The sequence below is a fragment of the Gastrolobium bilobum genome, unplaced genomic scaffold, assembly GCF_033153095.1.
Source record: "Gastrolobium bilobum isolate Gb01-03AN ecotype WA unplaced genomic scaffold, APGP_CSIRO_Gbil_v1 utg18394, whole genome shotgun sequence".
Classification (NCBI taxonomy): Eukaryota; Viridiplantae; Streptophyta; class Magnoliopsida; order Fabales; family Fabaceae; genus Gastrolobium; species Gastrolobium bilobum.
Genome location: NW_026895274.1, coordinates 118,574 through 140,058, shown reverse-complemented (window position 1 = coordinate 140,058; position 21,485 = coordinate 118,574). Strand labels below are relative to the sequence as shown.

General features: G+C 34.9%; 3 protein-coding genes across 3 annotated transcripts; all 3 read left to right on the top strand.

Moving 5' to 3' along the window:
* Positions 1-313: 313 nt before the first annotated feature.
* On the top strand, positions 314-6,296 carry LOC133303317 (probable methyltransferase PMT16). Its single transcript, XM_061503210.1, has 6 exons — positions 314-1,261; positions 3,572-3,782; positions 3,887-4,184; positions 4,589-4,981; positions 5,834-5,911; positions 6,056-6,296. The coding sequence occupies exons 1-6, from the start codon at positions 548-550 to the stop codon at positions 6,294-6,296; spliced, it is 1,935 nt and encodes a 644-aa protein (XP_061359194.1). The 5' UTR covers positions 314-547.
* A 1,303-nt stretch (positions 6,297-7,599) lies between these two features.
* LOC133303325 (COP9 signalosome complex subunit 1-like) lies at positions 7,600-11,911 on the top strand. Its single transcript, XM_061503218.1, has 6 exons — positions 7,600-8,148; positions 8,462-8,782; positions 9,633-9,749; positions 9,838-9,923; positions 10,891-11,125; positions 11,537-11,911. The coding sequence occupies exons 1-6, from the start codon at positions 7,753-7,755 to the stop codon at positions 11,714-11,716; spliced, it is 1,335 nt and encodes a 444-aa protein (XP_061359202.1). The 5' UTR covers positions 7,600-7,752; the 3' UTR covers positions 11,717-11,911.
* A 4,154-nt stretch (positions 11,912-16,065) lies between these two features.
* Positions 16,066-21,023, top strand: LOC133303389 (probable pectin methyltransferase QUA3). Its single transcript, XM_061503302.1, has 7 exons — positions 16,066-16,762; positions 18,151-18,354; positions 18,434-18,644; positions 18,733-18,994; positions 19,164-19,538; positions 20,189-20,284; positions 20,568-21,023. Exons 1-7 carry the CDS (start codon positions 16,316-16,318, stop codon positions 20,773-20,775), a joined length of 1,803 nt encoding a protein of 600 aa, XP_061359286.1. The 5' UTR covers positions 16,066-16,315; the 3' UTR covers positions 20,776-21,023.
* The last annotated feature ends 462 nt before the right edge of the window (positions 21,024-21,485 follow it).

The following is a 21,485-nucleotide window of genomic DNA, read 5'->3' as shown; positions in this document are numbered from 1 at the left end:
GGAAAAAATGTGTATCATTCTAAATGATGTAAAGTTGTGTCATTTTAAGTGAGAGAAAGAGACATATACAAGAGGAGAGAGAATGAACAAAAAAATATAAAGGTGTGCCTAGTGAGAGTGAAAGGATATAAGTTGTGTCATTTAAAAGAATAAACACTTTCTACCAAAAAGAATCGTAGACTCGTAACTATATGTGCTTCCCAAATTGCTAATGCCATTACAGGTTTACAACACAACAACCCATTCATCTTCTACACAATTCAGACACACAAACACACACACCCACTTAGTTCAAACCATACAAGACCCTCTCTCTCTCTCTCTCTCTTCTTCTTCAACGCTTCCCAAATCTTCAACAACATCACACCCTCTCTTTCTCTCTCTCTATACACATTTGTATATATATAAGCGCTGTCTTCCACCTAACACCACTCTACGAAAACATAACATATAACACTTGGCCCCTCTCTCTCTCTCTCTCTCTTTCTTCACTGTGAATGATCAAGAACTGAAAGAAACACCAACACCAGTTACACCACCACCATCAATGGCGAACTGGGCAATTCTTTTTCAGAACTTCACATTCAAGAAACCCAACAGGCTCCACACATGGTTCTTCCTCATCCCCTTCACCACCTTCCTCTGCATCACCTTCTACTTCCTTGGCCTCTGGCAGAACTCACCCACCGCCGCCACCCTCGCCATCTCCGACACCCTCTCCTCCGGCAGCCGCGTATGCCCCCACCTCAATCTCAATTCCAATTCCAATTCCACCTCCAACCCATCAACCCAATCGCCCAACCTCGACTTCTCCGCCCACCACTACGTTCCGGACCCGCCGCAAGAGGAGGCGCGTGTTTTCAACGCGCCTCCGTGCAACGCCTCGCAGTCCGAGTACACGCCATGCGAGGACGTGCAGAGGTCGCTGAGTTTCCCACGTGATAGGCTGATGTACCGGGAGAGGCACTGCCCTGAGCCGGAGGAGGTTCTGCGGTGTCGAATTCCTGCTCCGGCCGGGTACCGCGTCCCGCTCCGGTGGCCGGCGAGTCGCGACTCGGTGTGGTATGCGAACGTGCCGCACAAGGAGTTGACGATAGAGAAGAAAAACCAGAACTGGGTCCGGTTCGAAGGGGACCGGTTCAGTTTCCCTGGTGGTGGGACCATGTTTCCACGTGGCGCCAGCGCGTACATCGATGACATCGGAAAGATTATCAACCTTAAAGATGGGTCCATCAGAACCGCCATAGACACCGGTTGTGGGGTATGTATATGTAAGCATGTTCTTGAACCGCTTGCCCGGTTCGTTAGTTCTTGAACCGGTGGCGGCGAATTCGGTTCTTTAAAAACTTTAATTCTTTCCTAGTGCCTTTTTCTTGTTCAATTTTTGCCTGTTTGTTTATAAAACTATGCAAATTTTTTTTTTTTTTGCAAAACAGAGGAAAGAAACTATGCAATTTTCTGATTGTTGTTTTTGATTGGTGAATCGTCCGCTTCGTCTTGGTGAACCGGGTGGTTCACCTGGCCGCTACGGGTAGTTTAACTACTTAATAGAATAATGAACCCTTTGCATGTGACTGCCCCACTCTTTCAAGGGTGGACCTGAGAAATTGAGAATTTTATTTTTATTTTTCTCTGTTTTTTTAAACTTTTTAGAGGATTTTGGTGTTGGTGTTAATTTGAATTTGTCTGATTTGGAATGTTTGAGAAATCAAAAGAGAATGTAAGTTAATTGGGATTCTAAATCATAAATGCGAGTGTGTCTCTCTCTCTCTCTATATATATATACGAGATATGATATTGTGACACCTCAAGTTATGTTACACCCATGTGACACCCAGTCAATCTCACCGTTAGATCGCTTATGTTGATCCAACGGTTATATTTATTTTCATCTTTGTATGGTCATGATTTTCCAAATTTAATATTTTATATTTATTTCTACCTTTGTATGGTTATGATTTCCCATATTTAATGCTTTCACTTTAAATTTGGGTGTCACATGAGTGTAACATAACTTGCGTGTCACAATATCCTATATATATATATATATATATATATATGAGTTTTATTAATCTAATGTTAAAGGATGTTAAAAGATAAGTTATCTCATGTCATAAATTTATGGACTCCACCGCCTGAAAAATAAAAAGAAAAGAAAAAGATGACACAGTTATCGGAGAGTGTGTAAGAGAGAAAGTTGTCACATGTAGCATAAGAGTAATTTTTTTCTATATATATATATATATATATATATTACTTTGATGCTTTGAGATAATTGGTTTTTATGGGAATATATGATTCGAAAGATCAAGTGGGCGTAAGAAATGAAAATTGATTTTTCCCTTTTATTTTTTGTTTCCGTCCTTGGTTGAAACAGATAGAAAACTGGTTAAATCCCACAATTTTTTTTTTATGTTTCAGCATGTTCTCATAATTTTTTAATCTATTTTATAATATTTTCCATGTTTGACTTTTTATTTTTGTATGTTTAATATTTTATAATCTGTTGTCAATATGTCAATCATGTAATATTTTATTTTGAGTATACTATTGTGATTGAGTAGGCTGTCCAATCCTAAACGTGTGACTAAGTTTTCTTTGACATTATATAATCTCAAAGGATCTCGCTGTAGATGAACATGAATGTTTGGAAATGCAGCTATAGATAACGTCTTGAGAGATGTTGGAAACAGTAAAGTCTGAACAATAATTTGTCCTCTTGTAAAGAGAGAAAAGAAAAAAATGGGAATCACCTAGAACTAGTTTCCAAAACAATCTACTCAAATTCTTCAAACTGAAGTAAAGTGCCATTTTGATAAAAGAAAAGTAAAAGGCAGAGTGTACTAAGATAATTTCTCTTTCTGTCTTGTCTTATTCAATTGAAAGAATGAGGAATTTTTGCTTAAAGATTTGATAAAACTTTTCATTATTGAACTACTAATAAATGTATTTCTAATTCACTTAGTGCTAATCATAATCATAATAATAGTTATGTTGTTAGTTGAAGAATTGGTGGAAAGCACAGTACGAGATAATAGAGATAGATGTTGATTACTACCCAACCATCTAATCATGCTTCCCTCACCTGATTTATAAGTTACTTCATCAGACCTCGCTTTTTCTCCCCACGTAATAATAACAAGAGTTTATCATCTATCATTTAACATGACCACAAAAATTTTCCTACACACACAACATTTTGTGGGGCCCGCAGCAAAAAAAAAAAAAAAACTTCGGCACGCAAAACGAATCTCTATAACATAACACAATCACTTTTCCTACAACATAACTCTTATAAAACCCTAATAACAATAGGGATAAGTTTATTACAAAGACATTTTGATTGGGTATCCTCTTTCGCTTGTATTTTTTATGGCATGTCAAAACATGTTCCATTTGTGTAGTCACATCCATTAACATCACCTTAATGGAATGTGTGCATCTATTAAAGATTTGAAACATACCACTAACCAACCCACCTTAGACGTTTTTAATTAGCAGAATTTCAATCTTTGTGTGTATGACATATTTTTCATTTGGTCTCTGACAAGTTACATAATTTACTATTCAGGTTGCAAGTTGGGGAGCTTATCTTCTGTCACGTGACATTTTAGCAGTGTCATTTGCACCAAGAGATACACACGAAGCTCAGGTTCAATTTGGTCTTGAAAGAGGAGTTCCTGCATTGATTGGAGTTCTTGCCTCAATTAGGCTTCCTTACCCTTCAAGAGCATTTGACATGGCTCACTGTTCACGTTGCCTTATTCCCTGGGGCCAGTATGGTACATCCATTCTTTGAACATAATCACATTTCACATTTTTAAGAAGCCAGTTAGTTAGTTTTGTGTGAATGTGACACTAAATTTGTTAATTTCTGGTTTTGCAGAGGGAATTTACTTGACTGAAGTTGATAGAGTACTACGTCCTGGTGGCTATTGGATTCTATCAGGGCCACCAATAAACTGGGAGAATCGTTGGAAAGGATGGGAGAGGACTCGTGAGAGTCTCAAAGATGAACAGGATGGAATTGAGAAAGTGGCAAAAAGTCTATGCTGGAAAAAATTGGCACAGAGGGATGACCTTGCAATATGGCAGAAGCCTACCAATCATATTCATTGCAAAATAACAAGAAAGGTCTTCAAGAATAGACCCTTCTGTGAGGCACAGGATCCAGACACAGCATGGTAATATGGCCTTTTCTTGTTTTGCAATTGATGTCATTAACATGTTAGCCGGATAATTCTAAGATAATGTAATATGTTAGACCCTTATGCTATTGATTTTGCTTTTGGGGCATAGCTTTTGCAGTTTCTCTTTTTTGAAGGGTAAAAGCAAATTATGCTTGCTGCCAAAGAGAGTTTAGCAGTGATACCAAAACCACTAGGATGATAAAGATAGTAGTCAGTGTAATTATAAGCTTGAGTTGCATTTTTACACCTTGTTTCTTACTCCATTCCTTTAGGTTCTTGAATCTTGTTGATCAGCTCAAAAGAGAAGAAGATTCTTTTGGGCCCCTCCAACACTTGTTTCTTTTTTATGCACCTTTTTCTATATTGTTGCTATCTTCAACATTCTTTTTTCATTGTAGGTACACTAAAATGGATACCTGCTTGACACCAATGCCTGAGGTAAATGATGTCAGAGATGTTAGTGGTGGGGCATTGTCTAATTGGCCTGAGAGACTAACATCAATTCCCCCAAGGATTAGCAGTGGAAGTTTGAAAGGAATTACAGCTGACATGTTCCAAGAAAATTCCCAGTTATGGAAGAAGAGAGTAGCATATTACAAGACCCTCGACTATCAGCTAGCTGAACGTGGGAGATATCGTAATCTACTTGATATGAATGCTTACTTGGGAGGCTTTGCAGCTGCACTAACTGATGATCCTGTGTGGGTCATGAACATTGTCCCTGTTGAGGCTGAGATCAACACACTTGGTGTCATATATGAACGTGGATTAATTGGAACCTATCAGAACTGGTATGTCTTTCTTCCATTTGCTTAATATGGGTAAATTAAAGGTGAGAGACTCATTCTAGGGAAAAGTAGAGTAGTTTATTAAAGGCAAGCAATTTAGTTAGTTGAGTGGAAGCTAGAATCGGTTTGATTGTGTTTTGTTTTTCTTCTTCTTAAAACTGTTTTTGTAGAATAATTAATGAAATAAGTATTTTTTTTTTTTAAGTTAAAAGTCAAAACACAAAACAAGAATACTTGATACATATTCTCTAAATTTGATTATAAAACCTAAAAAACAGTTATAATTTTTAAAATTATTTTTACGAAACAGGCGTTATCAAACATATTCTTTTGTTTTGAAAATTTAAAAGTTATTTTTCAAAACATAATTCAAACATGTCCCTCTGACTAACTAATTAGATTAGCAGCATGTCTCACGTTAAAAGACATTCTGGTCACAAGGAGCAATTTTACCACAACTCCAAGGTTCACCCTTGGGGGCATCTCTCATGTTAAAAGACACTATTTCTCATACTTGAACTTATGACATTCTGATCATAAGGAGCAATTACCGCAGCTCCAAAATTTGCCCTCAGGGGCATAGCTCACGTTGATTATATTAAAAGAATCATAGTCAATCCCACACTAATAGCATTTTTATGGAAAAAGATAGTTTAATTGCTGATTATCTCTGCTTATATGCTTAACACAAGTGCTACCAAATTTTGTCCTTTACTACAGACAGGAAACTGTTTGAAAGATACACTTGTTTTCAATCTAGTATTATCTTGGACTGAAACCAAACCTATGCCGCTTAACACTTTTTCAGCACATGGTAGTTGAAGTTTATTACTAACTACTTTTGTCCCCTCTCAGGTGTGAAGCCATGTCTACTTACCCACGAACTTATGACTTCATACATGGTGATTCAATTTTTAGCCTCTACCAGAACAGGTAAATTGTCAACTTGGTTAGCTAAAAAGTTACATGGACATCATCTCCTGGTTTTAAAAATAAATTTTGGAAATTGACAAGTAACTATTTCAATAGTGATTCTATTAAATAACTTTATAATATATCAAATCAATGTTGTCACAGATGCAACATGGAGGACATTCTTCTTGAAATGGATCGGATTTTGAGGCCACAAGGTAGTGTAATATTGCGTGATGATGTGGATGTGTTGATGAAGGTGCAAAAGTTTGCAGAAGCAATGCAATGGGATACTAGACTTGCAAACCATGAAAAGGGACCTCACCAAAGAGAAAAGGTACTACATGCAGTCAAGCAGTATTGGACAGCACCACCCCATGACCAAAATCAACACAGAAAGCTCTAATTTGATGTGCTTTTTCTTTTCTTGTCAAATTTTTTTTCTCAAGAATTCTATTCTTTCCCAACCCCAGTTACTGTGGGTGGTCCAAAGTGAAAATCTCTTTACAGCAATTAATAGCCCCTAATTTTTTTCCCCCTTTATGTGAGGCTTGTCTATCCTGTAATGGTTCTCCAAAAGACCAAATATATCAGAAAGCTATCAAATGAGAAGTTATCCAATTAACCAAATGTCTGAAAGTTAAAATTGAAACGTTGAAGTGAAAAAGAAGTACCATGTTACCAATGAATAATATATATTAATGAGACGAATATAGAACAGGAAAACAGAAAAGACAAAATGTGTATAATATTCTGATAAATATAGTTCTACAAGTGCAATTAAAAAACAAAGTATATATAACCTTCATTCCGCTAAATAAAGACTCGTTAATATCAAAAGCCCTTTTCAAGTTTGACTCAATATTCATTATACTTTCAAACCTATTAAACTCATATGTCAATTCAACTCTAATCAAAATTGAGTTGATATTTTTCAACTTCTGATGATTTTTCATTCTTTGTTAATTCATTTTCAATATTATATAAACCTAACGATTTAAATTTTTTTAGGGTAGCATTATTCTTACAGCAAGGTAAGAATAAGAAGTTTTATATCAAATCTTGATCATTGATTTAATGAAAAATCATTTTTTATATGTTGTTAGAGATTTGAGACATCAAAATTGGTGTTGTTCTCTTTTTTATTTTTTTAATAAATACCCTTTTTATCCTTGAGGAAAAAAAAGGTTGAATTGGGAATTGTTTAAAATTTTAGTTCTTTGAAATTGTGGTTCTTCTGAAATTCAGATAAGATCATTTTTAATACCTAAAAAAGAACTAACATTGGTATTTTTTTTCCTAAGAAATTAAAATGAGTTCTGTATTTTTTGTTGAGAAGAAAAAAAAAAATTTACTCTTGTTTTTTTTTTCAACAAGCGTGGATCTCATTACTTATTATGTCTACGGTATAAGAGATGTTAGCTCATGTAACCGTGAGGAAAAAAAATCCTAATTTATTTATATGTAACGATTTAAATATCTAATAAAACAAAATCTTTAAATATAAATACGACCAATAATCGAAATTGAGAGTGTAACGTGTATGATCTGCGTGTATATTTATTATTATTATTATTATTAATTCAATTATTATGGGTTAGCTATTTGAAATGCTTACAAAACAAGTGAAAAATTAAATACACGTAATAATTTATAAGTATATCCTTCCCCTAAATACTAAAATGTTTGGTATGTGTGTTAGAATAGAAACTCAAATAAGTTCAACCGTTGGGATAACAATGACATGCATTTCATCGAAGTCTGACACTCTCACTACAAAGAACACACGCACGCTCACCATTGAAAGAAGACAAAAACCCTAACCCCAATTCGGATTTTCTCCGTTAGGGTTCTTCCCGCACATGGACGCCGACGACGATTCTTCCGGTGTCATGATCGACGAAATCTACGCCAACGGCGACGACGGAGAGAAGCGGAGCCACCGTCCGATTATCAGCGGTGACCAGTTCGACATCGAGGCCTACGCGAGCCTCTACGCCGGTCGCACCAAGATCGCGCGCCTCCTCTTCATCGCCGATCACTGCGGCGACAACTCGGCCGTGCAGCTGGAGGCGCTTCGCATGGCTTACGACGAGATCAAGAAGGGAGAGGACACGCAGCTCTTAAGAGAAGTCGCTCACAAGATCGACTGCCGTTTGGGCCCCGATTACGCCGTCGACGGCGCTTGGTGCGACGCCGTTGATCGAAGGGCCGAGCTCAAGAAGGAGAAGCTCGATAATGAACTCAATGCCTATAGGGTATTAATTCTTCTATAATCAACGGTTTCAATTTTTCTTTTTTTAAATTAATTTTTATTATTTATTTTGGATTTGGTTGCTTCTGATTTTGGAGGGTTTGATTTGAGTGTGCTAGAGATACATATAGCAACTTTTTTTACATTATTTTTTATTTTTTATTTTTAAAAAAATATTTTTCTGGCATGGTAAAGAAACTAGATGGGTAGTTTAGAAACTGTGTATTGTATTGTATATGATAATAGTATGACCTTAATTAAATCACTTTTGCTGATTTTGTCTATGTATTCCTTCAAATTTGTTTTCAATTTTGCAGACAAATTTGATTAAAGAAAGCATAAGAATGGGATACAATGATTTTGGGGACTTTTATTATGCTCATGGTCAGTTGGGGGATGCTTTTAAGAGTTTTGCTCGTACTCGGGATTATTGCACTACATCAAAGCACATTATTCATATGTGTATGAATGCAATTCTTGTCAGCATCGAAATGGGTCAGTTTCCTCATGTTACAAGCTATGTTGGCAAGGCAGAACAGACACCGGAGGCTCTTGACCAGATAACAGTTGCAAAGCTCCGTTGTGCTGCTGGGTTGTCCAATCTAGTGGCCAAAAAGTACAAGCTTGCTGCCCGAAAGGTTTGTTCCTGATCATTGTGATATTCATATTGGATTGTGCTTGCTGCTTTGCATTTGCTACGAGAGCTTTTCTTTTGTTGAAAGTTGATGGTATAATTTTAGCTAGGAGGCTAGATCAATTATGAAGGGGGATTGCAATAATGAGAATCTTATGGTGCTTGAGGAAAAATCTGTCCTTGATTAATAGTTATGGCGAGGCATTTTTCTTGGTTCAAGCATGAGCTTGTTATGAATTTATCAATCAATGATACCAATCTTTAACAGCTTTCATTGATGAAATCTCATGGTGTTGGTTTTGTCCTTTGTTCTGGCATAAGTATTTTGGTCTATGGTAGTAATTATTTTATGGATGGAGGCGATATCTAAAGTCTTTTTTCTTTTCTTCAAAGGAGTTGCTCAAGAAAAATGCATTCATGGAGATAATGTAATGGATAATGAGTGACAGAGAGTCAGAGACCAGCTTTAAAGCTTTTTAGCAGTTCGTTTTGGAGTTTGATCTGACATGTGTGTTGGTGGTTTTTGTCTTAATTACCAACTTGAAGAGAAAGCACATTTGTCATTTATTATGACTTATGCCAATATTGATAGGGATTATATCATTATAATACACCAAAAAAGAAAGAATATTGGCCCTGTCAACTTTTACCATGGTTGAATTCTCCCAGAATCTATATTTTTCACTTTACTTCTGCTTGGAATCAACATGAGCACTCTTATGATAATTGCATGAGATATGAAATCCCTCGGTAATAGTTTGAGGATTCAATATTCATGTATCATTGTTTGATGATAACCTGTTAACCTTATTGTTCATAACTTTTGGTTACACTGTCTTCATTATCTGATGCAGTTTTTAGAAACGGGCCCAGAACTAGGGAGTCACTACAATGAAGTAATTGCGCCTCAAGATGTTGCAACCTATGGGGGACTTTGTGCCCTTGCTACATTTGATCGGACAGAGTTAAAGGTATGTACTCTAATGATTATATGCTTCTAAATGAACATTGTAAGATATTGACTATGTTCTCTTCCTGTTTTTATTTTTATGTTTGCAGAGCAAAGTTATAGACAATACCCACTTTCGGAATTTCTTAGAGTTAGTACCTGAAGTAAGGGAACTGATAAATGATTTTTATTCAAGGCAAGTTGGCGCTCTTTATTGTTTCTCTGCAGAGTGATCATTACTCATCCCATTTTCTTTTTCTTGCCTAACTGAATTAAAAACAGATTTATGAAGACTCCCAATTTGGTGGAATTGGGGCTGCATATGTATGTAAATGACCTAGGTTTAAAAAGAAATGGATTGGAATGTATGCACGGAGAATGCTGTTAGTTATCATTGGTATCTGGGGTTGGCTATTTCTTAAAACGATTATTGACGTAGGAGCTGTTTGTTTATGCTATTTAAAAAAGTGCTTTTATGATATAGCTTCTATTTTTTGCTTATGAGAAAAGCACTTAACAACTTTATTTTTTGATGTTTTTGCCTTTTTTAAAAGAAAGACTTGTGTAATTATTATAAATTTTTTAAACGTGTTTTTATTAAAAAAGTGCTTTTTCCTTTAATTAAGAACAAACAAGTGGCCCTATATTAACTTGATGAATACAGAAATCCTTTGTTCTTGTTAATATTGTGGAGTGTTAAGAGCTCACAGACTTGACATTGATGTCTGGGGTTGGCTATTTCTTATGGTTGATTATTAATGTCATAAATTGATGGATGTTCTATGGCTATTGCCGGAATCTTTTATTCTTGTTTTTAAGAGGTAGTGTTGGAGGACATGGTGAATGCTATTATTTGAGAATGGTGTCTGGGGTTGGATATTTCTTGTGAATCATGATTGTGCTTAGATGTAATAAATTGATGAATGTTGTATGTGTATTACGGGAATCTTTTATTGTTAACAAGGTAAATTACTCCCTGCAAACTAACAACTTTTCAAAACAGTATTTTCTATGTTGTGTTGGTGAAAAGTGGTTGCACTTTTAATATTTACCCTATTTGACTACTTTTGGCGAGCATGTTACTAGATTTTTTTGTTTTATGTGTTTTACTTTCCTTCCTTCCATGTTTCTCTTTGTAAATATTGATATCTTCCTCTTTGCAGCCATTATGCATCGTGTCTGGAGTACCTAGGGAAACTTAAAGAAAACTTATTGCTTGACATACATTTGCACGACCATGTTGAGACACTTTATGATCTAATCCGTCACAAAGCCCTTATCCAGTATACACACCCGTTTGTGTCTGTTGATTTACATATGATGGCTAATGCATTCAAGACAACTGTTACTGGACTTGAAAAGGAACTTGAGGCTTTGATTACTGATAATCAGATACAGGTGTGGTTGAAGCTACCATGTATTGTTTTCCTCAATTTTCTGTTGCGCAACCAGGTTTAATTTATAATGGCAACAATCTACAATTTTTGTATTTCATTCGACTAATTTTTTGACAGTAGGGAAATACCTTTTGGTGAATTTAAAGTAGCAAATGCTTATTTTACCTGGATAAGGCTTATCTAGAATGAGTCTGTCTGTAAAGCTCACAAGTAAGAATGTTTTGATCTAATTTGAAGTTAATGGTGATTATAAGCCACTAAAACTCAGTAGTGGATATACTTTTACTTGTACACTTTACAGCCAAATTCACTTTAGAGGAACTATTTTTCATTTTACCCTCTAAAAAATTTCCGGGGGTTTAAACAACTCATCTTTTATGCATTGCTTATGTATCTAATTGTATCCTTGCAGGCTCGAATTGATTCACACAACAAAATTTTGTATGCACGACATGCGGATCAAAGGAATGCCACCTTTCAAAGGGCTCTAGAAACTGGAAGGGAATTTGATGGGGATGTTAGGTCCATGTTGCTGAGATCAAATCTTATCAAGCACGAGTACAATCTTAGGTCATTAATTAGAAAACTGTGATTATGCATTGATGATAACGGGACCACGGTTGCTATTTTGTATATTCATAGGCATTGGTCACCTTATGTTACGCCGAAGTTATTTGAATATTGCCTTGCCTTGTGGTGGGTAAAGGTTGCAAACGTACATTTATGCAACATTTAACAACATATACGGCTGCCTTTTGTATATACTCTTTCATAGTTGAAAACATTAAAAAAAGAAAATTTGAAAGAATGAAAATACTAAATTAATTTGTTCCAAGATATTCATTTTCTATTGTTATTTGAGGTAGGATATCCTTAATACCAAATGTTCTTGCTATCAATCTCCTATTATTTTTGAGCTGTTGGATTTCATTTTTCAGCTGACAATCTTTGAAAAAAATTTGAAGAGAGAAAAAAAAAAAGCTTTTGATGTACTCTTGGGAGTACATAATTATATTAGATTAGTAATAGATTGGTAGTACAAACATTTGGTAGTAAGAATATCTTATTTCTTGTATATACTCTTATAGTTGAAAAGTACATTGAAAACATTAAATTAATTTGTTCCAAGATATTCATTTCCTATTGTTATTTTTCTATTTACTGCTATGCTATTAGATAGAAGTTTAAACTACAGGGTTTAGAGAGAAATGAATGTATGTTCTAAATTCGGTATCAAAATGGCTTTTATTTTATATTAGTAATTAAATACTATTGGTGTGTTAGTACAAATTTAAGTTTATTAATGTTTTAAGATTCTCAATTTTATTCGAATGTATAAAATTCGGAAATAAATACTAAAAATGTTTCTCAATTAAAAGCTATATATTTTAAAAATCTTTTAAGATGTTTTAAAGTACTTTAAGTTTTATTAGAGATATATATAGATATGCTAACAAATCTCAAATCTATATGTAAAACATAATTTACCACAAAAATGTGAATTACTATCGTATTTGCGGGTTCACATAGAACACGATATTGAATTTTTTTATATTATTTTTTATTAATACGAACACGATAGAAATGTGAATGTGTGTCAATTTGGGATTTGGATCTTCTCATGTGGAAAAGTGATTACGTGATCATGTTATTTGATCACAATCACCCATTTAAAATTATATATTTTTCTCTATCTTATCTCATCATTAATGAATGATTATGATTAAATAACATGATTATATGACTATTAAAAATCCAAATCCATCAATTTGAACACGAAAATCTCATGCGTGAGTGGATCGTGTAATTAATTGTAACCTATATTCAGTACGAGAATAAAAGAAGAAGATGATAGATGATTAACTCTAAAGAAGAGAAGTAAAATAAGTTGTTCGATTTTGAAAGTGATCTAAAACTATATCATAGGCCCAAAGATTATTAAAATCCTACATGGCTAAGGCAAAAAGCCACCACGGAATCTAGCCCAAAAACATCCTTGACTAATAAGAAACACACAGGATGCACGTACATGCTAATTGGCCACCCCCATTCTTAGCCAATGACAGAATAACATGGATGAACTTCCAACTAAGTCTCAACTAGGGAAATTTCTAATGTCCTTCAAGATTATCGTGGTCTTTTCATTTAAAAATTGACACTTGTATTAATTTTATTTATTTATTCTCTTCTCTCTTCTCTCTTTTTAATCTTTTCTCTCTTTTTCTCACCCCACTCAATTTTTTCTCTTCTCAGACCACATTTAAATTCGTTATCTGATTAGTCCACTGCTAGGTACGACCGGCCAATAGAAAGACACTACCTCAACTGCCTTTTATACTGATTTATAATAGGTAAAAAAATTCCAGCACAAATGGTTGAAAACCACGGAGTTTTTTCTTTTAAAAAAAAAATTCCCTTGAGAACTAAAAAAGTTACTTTCTATTAAATTCTTAGTTAATTAAGATTTTAGATTTGTTCAACAATAACTGATAAACGTCCCAGTATCATGATATATATAAGAGAGAACAAAATTACAAATGTTTACATACAGAAACAATAATTTCTTAATGTTTTTACTGAAAACAAGATAACTCAAACACTTGAAATTATCCTGAAAAAATATAGGGCAATTAGTTGATAGCAATTCTGCAAACAACAAATTCTTTACTTTTCTTGCTCCGCAGGCAAAGAATATTCACCACCAGTCTCACAAGCCAATGTTTATATGAACTCACTCGCGGAAATTGCTAAGTATGAAACAGGACTCAGGAGTTCACTACATTGTACCAACAAAAAGCCCTAAACACCGTGATAAACACACATAAATAATCTTTGTCAACACCACGATGCAGCAATATCGAGCCATGTTACATTTTTGAAAGCTTCACTAATGTCACAGTAGTCATGAGTCATGACCATGGAAAAAAAAATTAAGGGTATATTTATATCCATAAGAAATGTTCTTATCAATTCCTCACGTAAAGATTCATAGCTAAAAATGTCACGAAGTTTTACTTGATTCCTCCCTTTTATTCATGACACGGCAAAACGTTATTCTTATTTACTGACCATATCTTTTTTTATGATAAATAATGGCTTTTGTTTTATTAAGAAATGAACCAACAAACTCTAGTATTGAGTTTTAGGTAATATAATTATATCAAATATTGATTTCAAGATTTATGATCTCATTAATTTAATTCAATTACAAATTTAAAAAATTACACTTCAGTAAATTGGGTAAGGTGTCTCTGTATGATTGGCTATTTAATTACACCATGGAGCTCGAGCCACTGGATTCTTACTTTGTCTACGATAAATTCGACGACATTTGCCAAGCTTATTCTTATTTTATTTTTTTAGTAGATACTTTACTCTTATTCTTAGGTGAATCCATTATTCAAATTTCTCTAAAGTAATTATTTAATTGTTCTAATAGTGAGTAGTCTCTATTCCAACAATTTTTTAGTTGGTGTTAATAATGTGGAAATCTTACCTTACTCTGATAACTACGTAATAAGTTTAACTTTTTTTAGCACCATCAATATATTACGTCATTAAAAACAATTAACTATAAGATGAAGTATTATACGGCAGAGGATCAACTTATATCACTATATAAAAAGAAATTTTATCCTTAATCTTATTTATATAATTACTATTTTAAAACGTTAGATGTAGGTTGGATAAATATTAATACATCATATTAAACTTAGGGAGATATTATTCTACCTATCTTTTTTCATACTTATTTTGTCAATCATTTTCCAACATTTTACATCAAAATCTCAACTAATATATACTATTTCTCTCTCCTTTTAAAATTCTGATTGGTATTGAAAAATTGTTAGGCAAAATAGACATAAAAAAATAGATAAAATAATTTAGGAAAAAGTATGTGTCATTTTAAAGATATAAAGTTGTGTCATATTAAGTGAGAGAAAGAGATAGATAAAGTGAGAGAGAATGGACAAAAAAATTTGTGAGAGTGAAATGATATAAGTTGTATTATCTAAAAAGATAAACACTTTTCTCAATAATTTATGGGTAAAGGATTTCTCCGGTCAATGGAGATTAATTATCTCCGGTAAGTCAAAAACGACGTCGTTTTGAGATAAAAATTAAGGTATTTTTGTAAATCTAATATATTGTATGGTTATATTAGTCTTTATTATTTTAATTTTTTAATTTTATACTCCAAAAATAATATCATTTTTAGCTCACTGCAAATAACTTTATCTCCAGTGCCGGAGAAATACTTCTCCCATAATTTATTCCCTAAACTTATTATTTGATCTTTTTCCATTATTATAATAAAGAGTGAACACCCTTTTCAGTCCCTGGCAATTTCTATGAAGTCCTTTTCAGTCCTTGGCAATAAAAAAGGACCAAATTGGTCCCTGAAAGTACAAGAAAAGGGTCACTCTACATATTTGAGAGTTGACATAAGGACTAACATGGCCTTTTTTGTAATTTCAGGGACCAATTTGATCCTTTTTTATTGCGAGGGACTGAAAAGGACTTCGTAAAAATTGTCAGGGACTAAAAAAAGTGTTTACTCTATAATAAAAAAAGATTTATACAGTGATTGTAAATAAGTTATCTACATTCACTCTCAAAACGACATGATTTTGAGTTAAAAAATTAAAAAATTATAATAATACAAATTATTATAACTTTAAAATAAATTAAAATTATAAAAATACATTGATTTATGTCCCAAAATAATATTATTTTGAACCTTAATACAAATAAAGCATCCGCAAATCCTATTATAATAATTTAAACTGGGGTTCTTAATAATCTCTAGATATTTGTTTGTTACAATCTCACTACTAGATCAGAACAGCCAGTGGCTTATAATATTCTATTCATGCGTGTGCTAATCAACAAATCTGCAATGCCATTAACCAAAGAAAAAATTATATTCCAAAATACATATGAGCTGAGCAAATCAGATCCTGCAACTTCCACAAAATCTCACACCCAAAAAAACATCACAACAACATTTACCAAAACCACAAACACGCTTAGTTACATCTTTTCTCTAACTCTACAACAAAAAAGAGCTGAGAAACACCCCACCAAGCAATCACTTTTGATTCCTACAAAAAGCACTGATTTTTATTCTCTAACTGCACTGAAACACAAGACCCAGATGGTGGTTTGATCAGATCCACCTTCTTCCCAAATGGGTCACTCCAATTCGCCACCTTCCAAGCGCAACAGCAACCACCATCACAACCCACGTCAATGGCGGGTCCTGGACCTTGTCTCAGCAATGTTGTTCTTCTTGGTCTTCCTCTTCTTCGTCCTCGTTTACACACCTCTCGGCGACTCCCTCGCCGCCTCCGGCCGCCAGACCCTCCTTCTCTCCGGCGCAGACCCGCGGCAGCGCCACGGCCTTGTGGCGGTGATCGAGACGGGTCAACAGCCGGGTCGGACCATCGAAGCTTGCCCCGCCGATGAAGTGGACCACATGCCATGCGAGGATCCGAGGCTGAATAGCCAGCTCAGTAGAGAGATGAACTACTACAGGGAGAGGCATTGCCCGCCGCCGGAGAACACTCCCCTCTGCTTGATTCCGCCGCCTAATGGGTACAAGATTCCGGTGCAGTGGCCTGAGAGCTTGCACAAGGTGTGGTGTTAGTTCATTGTTTTGTTTGTGTGCTGAGAAAATAATGGAAAGTCAGTAAATGTTTTTTTTTTTTTTTTTGGTAATTGTGGTGTTTTTTTAGATAAATATTATCCATTGGTTCATCCAATACTAGACTGGTTCGATTTGAGCAGGGTGAGTCCACATAGGCACTAAAGTTATTCCTATCAAATTTTAACGCATTTCCATAAGACTTAAACCCGAGATCACTGGTTAAGTTAATTGTGGTGTTTTTAGATGTGGGTGATGGAACCTTGTTATGTGTAATGCTGTAGGAGTTGTGGTGTTTGGTGAATCAGCTTATCTTGGAGCTAAGGGCTAAGGAGTTTTTTTTTTTTTTTTTTTTTTTTTTTTTTTTTTTTTTTTTTTTTTTTTTTTTGTAGATTTTTAGTTTAGGACTGGATAGAGCTCTTATTTGGAACCTTGCAAGTGTTTTGGAGTTTGAGTCTTGAGAAGGACACTGCATTTCGAGCTGCTTCTGGATCCTGGACCTTGTTGCCAGTATGATGCTTAAGTAGTTGATATGTCTTTGTGATTAAAATAGGAAAATAATTATGCTGTTGGGTTGTTCATATTTATGTTGTCACACACCAGGATCACTTCTTAATGCAACGTCAATATGTCTTTTTTGGAAGGAAGATGACTTGATGGGTGCCTCTAGTTTAGAATTCTTCTTGATCTAACAGAATGCTATATTCATGTTTTCTGGCTGCAAGTTTTGGAGCAACTAAGGCCACATTGTTTCAAGAATACCCTAGGACAGAAAAGATTCCCTTCATAATAGGAATTGAAATGTCTGAGGAGAGGTTTTTTGGTTGTTGTTTTGACTTTATTAATCTTGAGGTGAGGCTATCAGCCAAATTAGAATTCTGTTTGCAGTGTGATGAAAGTGAGGAAGAGGTGATAGAGGCATGGAAGAATAAGAAAAAGGAAGACAGAAAAGAGACGGGGTTAAATTAATCAATTCCCTTTGTGTGGTGGAATCTCTTCTGTTAAGTACCTTTGTTAAATAAGAGATCTGAAAAATCTTTGTTCTTGAGTAAATTCATTGTGCCTGATAGAGCTCTGGGAAAAAGATGTTTTATGTATTTGTTTATATGGACCTTTGCTTAATTGAGGTTTCCCTCTTCGCTTTATGAAATAGATGCTTTCCATTATAATTATTCTCTGTAATGTGAAAAGTTTTTTTAGAGGATGGATTGGAGCAGGTAATGTACATAAGATTTTTTCTTTCTGTATTTTCCACTTTTTCTTTTTTACATTTAATGAGGGTCATCAACAACATATCATACCATAGTTTAGAATGTTGCTGATATTTGTCACTCATTGATCCATCCATCTATCTTAAAGCATTAATATATTCTGTGCAGATATGGTACAACAACATGCCACACAACAAGATTGCTGACAGGAAAGGTCACCAGGGATGGATGAAACTAGAAGGTCAACACTTTATATTCCCTGGTGGGGGTACAATGTTTCCAGATGGAGCAGAGCAATATATTGAAAAACTCGGTCAATACATTCCAATAAATGGAGGTGTTCTGAGGACTGCTCTTGACATGGGATGTGGGGTAAGAGCTGTTTTGCTGTTTCCCTTTGAGAACTTAAAAAGATTTTATTTAACATGCAAGTACTTTTCTTTTTTTACAGGTTGCTAGTTTTGGAGGATATTTACTATCTCAAAATATTTTAACAATGTCATTTGCTCCAAGAGATTCACATAAATCACAGATACAATTTGCCTTGGAAAGAGGAATACCAGCTTTTGTTGCTATGCTTGGTACTCGTAGACTCCCATTCCCTGCATTTGGATTTGACTTAGTTCATTGTTCTCGGTGTTTGATCCCTTTTACAGCCTACAGTAAGTTCTTCGTTGCAGCTCACGTATGCATATCTTCCAGTCTTCTACGTACTTATCACTTCCCTAATGCAGAAAATCTGCCTTGCAGATGCAACTTATTTCATTGAAGTGGATAGATTACTTCGCCCTGGTGGATATTTAGTCATCTCTGGTCCCCCTGTTCAGTGGCCTAAACAAGATAAAGAATGGTCCGATCTCCAGGCTGTGGCAAGAGCTTTGTGTTATGAACTGATTGCTGTAGATGGTAACACTGTGATCTGGAAGAAGCCTGCAGAGGATGCGTGTCTTCCCAACCAAAATGAATTTGGTCTCGACTTATGTGATGATTTAGATGTCCCAAGTCAAGCTTGGTAATTTCCTGGAGATTATTGCTAGTTCGAGTTTTCTTCCTTTTATTATCCTTTCTTCTCTGTGTCTTGTCCAGTGTCGATATAGACATATAGCACATGAGTGAATGCTATCATTGTTAACAGATCTCTTTTTACTTCAAACTACAAAATTAATTTGGTTATTTTGCAGGTACTTCAAATTGAAGAAATGTATCAGTGGGACATCTTCTGTCAAAGGAGAATATGCTATTGGGATGATTCCCAAGTGGCCAGACAGGCTAACTGCTGCACCTCCAAGGTCCACACTCCTGAAAAATGGTGTTGATGTGTATGAGGCGGACACTAAGCGTTGGTTAAGGAGGGTTGCACACTATAAGAATTCTCTAAACATAAAGTTGGGCACTCCAGCTGTACGCAACGTCATGGACATGAATGCATTGTTTGGGGGTTTTGCAGCAGCCTTAAAATCTGATCCTGTGTGGGTAATGAATGTAGTTCCAGCTCGAAAGCCTCCCACTCTTGATGTGATCTTTGACAGAGGCCTTATTGGAGTCTATCATGATTGGTGAGTTTTTGCTGAAAGTTTCATGCATTTTCTCTTAAAGGAATTATCCAGGATTGTTAAGAATTCTAAACTTTTGGCATATATCTTAATACTTGGCAAAGAAACCTTCCTATTTTTCATTGATGACATGATTTTAAAATAGGATATATTGTGGGGGAAAATTGTGTACTGCAATGATATTTGTCTTGGGCCAAAACACCAATTCAACTGGCTGCTGTATCATGTTGCTTACGAGTTGCTTCCTGCACTCTAGTTTTGACTTGTTCATGATGCTTGTGGCTTATTGGCAACTACTACTCTATTGTATCTTTTTTGTTTGTGTGTGTAGATATGCTTGTCTCAGAATGTCTCGATCTAATCAAGTTCTCATTTGATATTCAACTCTGCTCAATTAGGCAATAATAAACTTTTTTCAATAAAACTTTTAGTTGTATTTTAGGGAGCTTTCTCTGGAAAAGGAGTGAGAATCTTCTAGGTATCATTATAAAGGAAAACTAATGTACTTAAGCTCTCGAACTTTTTTTGAATTTAATGTGAATCCTGCTTCTGATCTTCAGTCAAAAAAGTTTATGTAATCTATTTGAAAATGTATTTAAATTCGTAATGGATGAATTTTCTTCGATCTAAGCTGTATGGTTATATGTTCCCAGGTGTGAACCTTTTTCAACATACCCTCGTAGTTATGATCTGATCCATGTGGCTAGCATTGAATCACTTATAAAAGATCCAGCTTCTGGTAAAAGCAGGTATTTTTTATGTTAAACTGCTAATCTAATGTCAAAGCTTCTGGCTTCCTCAGCTGTTGACCTATTGATTTGAGAGGTCTTTTGTTGATTCAACATTTGTATACCTTTCTTTAATCTTATCATCAAGTATCCTTTCATGCATAAACAATTAAAGGGCAACCTGCTACTGCTATAATACATGAATCGAAACTGTAACCTCTGGTCCACATGGTGGAACACTAACCATTATGTCAAGGCTCCTCTTCTTACGCTCACTCCGGATCTTTTCACGACTTCATTGCAGATGTAATCTTGTTGATTTGATGGTGGAAATAGATCGAATGTTGCGGCCAGAGGGAACTCTTGTGGTGAGGGATGCCCCTGAAGTAATTGACAAAGTAGCTGGCATTGCTCGCGCAGTGAGGTGGAAGCCTACCATATACAATAAAGAACCTGAATCACACGGCAGAGAAAAAATTCTAGTTGCAACCAAGATCTTCTGGAAGCTCTAATTGTCATCCCACTGATACAACTGTGTTCTTTAGGTAAAATTCCCTTCTCTCTGTTCTGTGGGGTGGGGTGTCAAAGATATACCTTCTAACCAGAGTTCCATATTCATATAAAGAGAAGAATAGTAAGGTTAGGATTTGAAAAAAAGATGGGAAAAGTTTTGTGCAGTTTTATGTGGAAAGCTCAAGCCAATGTTAATTGTATTTTCTCATAGCTTTAAGGATGAATTGTAATTTAAAACACACTTATTTTTCATTACGTATTAATTAAAGAAGAATTATCACTGATTCTAATTTGGCTACATTTCATCCTTTGTTCTTTCTGTATGTATTTATTTTTATGTGAGTGATTGTGTGGAGATTTATGCCTACTGTCATTTAAGTCTAAAAAAAATTATACAGTAGTGGCTTGAAGTTGAAGCTTTTCACCATAATACATTAATGTCACCTGAGCCAGCAGCCATATGAACTCATGAAATATAAATAAAATAAAAAATATATAATAAGACAAAAAAAAATGAATAGAAAAAAAAATTATTCTTCCACAATGTTAAATAATTCTTTTCACTCCATTCCAAGACAACGTATGATATTTTATTAAGTTTTGTTTTGCTATTTTTTGTACAGTATTGGTTAACGTCTTCATTTCTTTGTCATATTTTGGGTAACAAATTTCCGAGTTTTCTACCAGAGCAAAATGGCATATGCTGGTT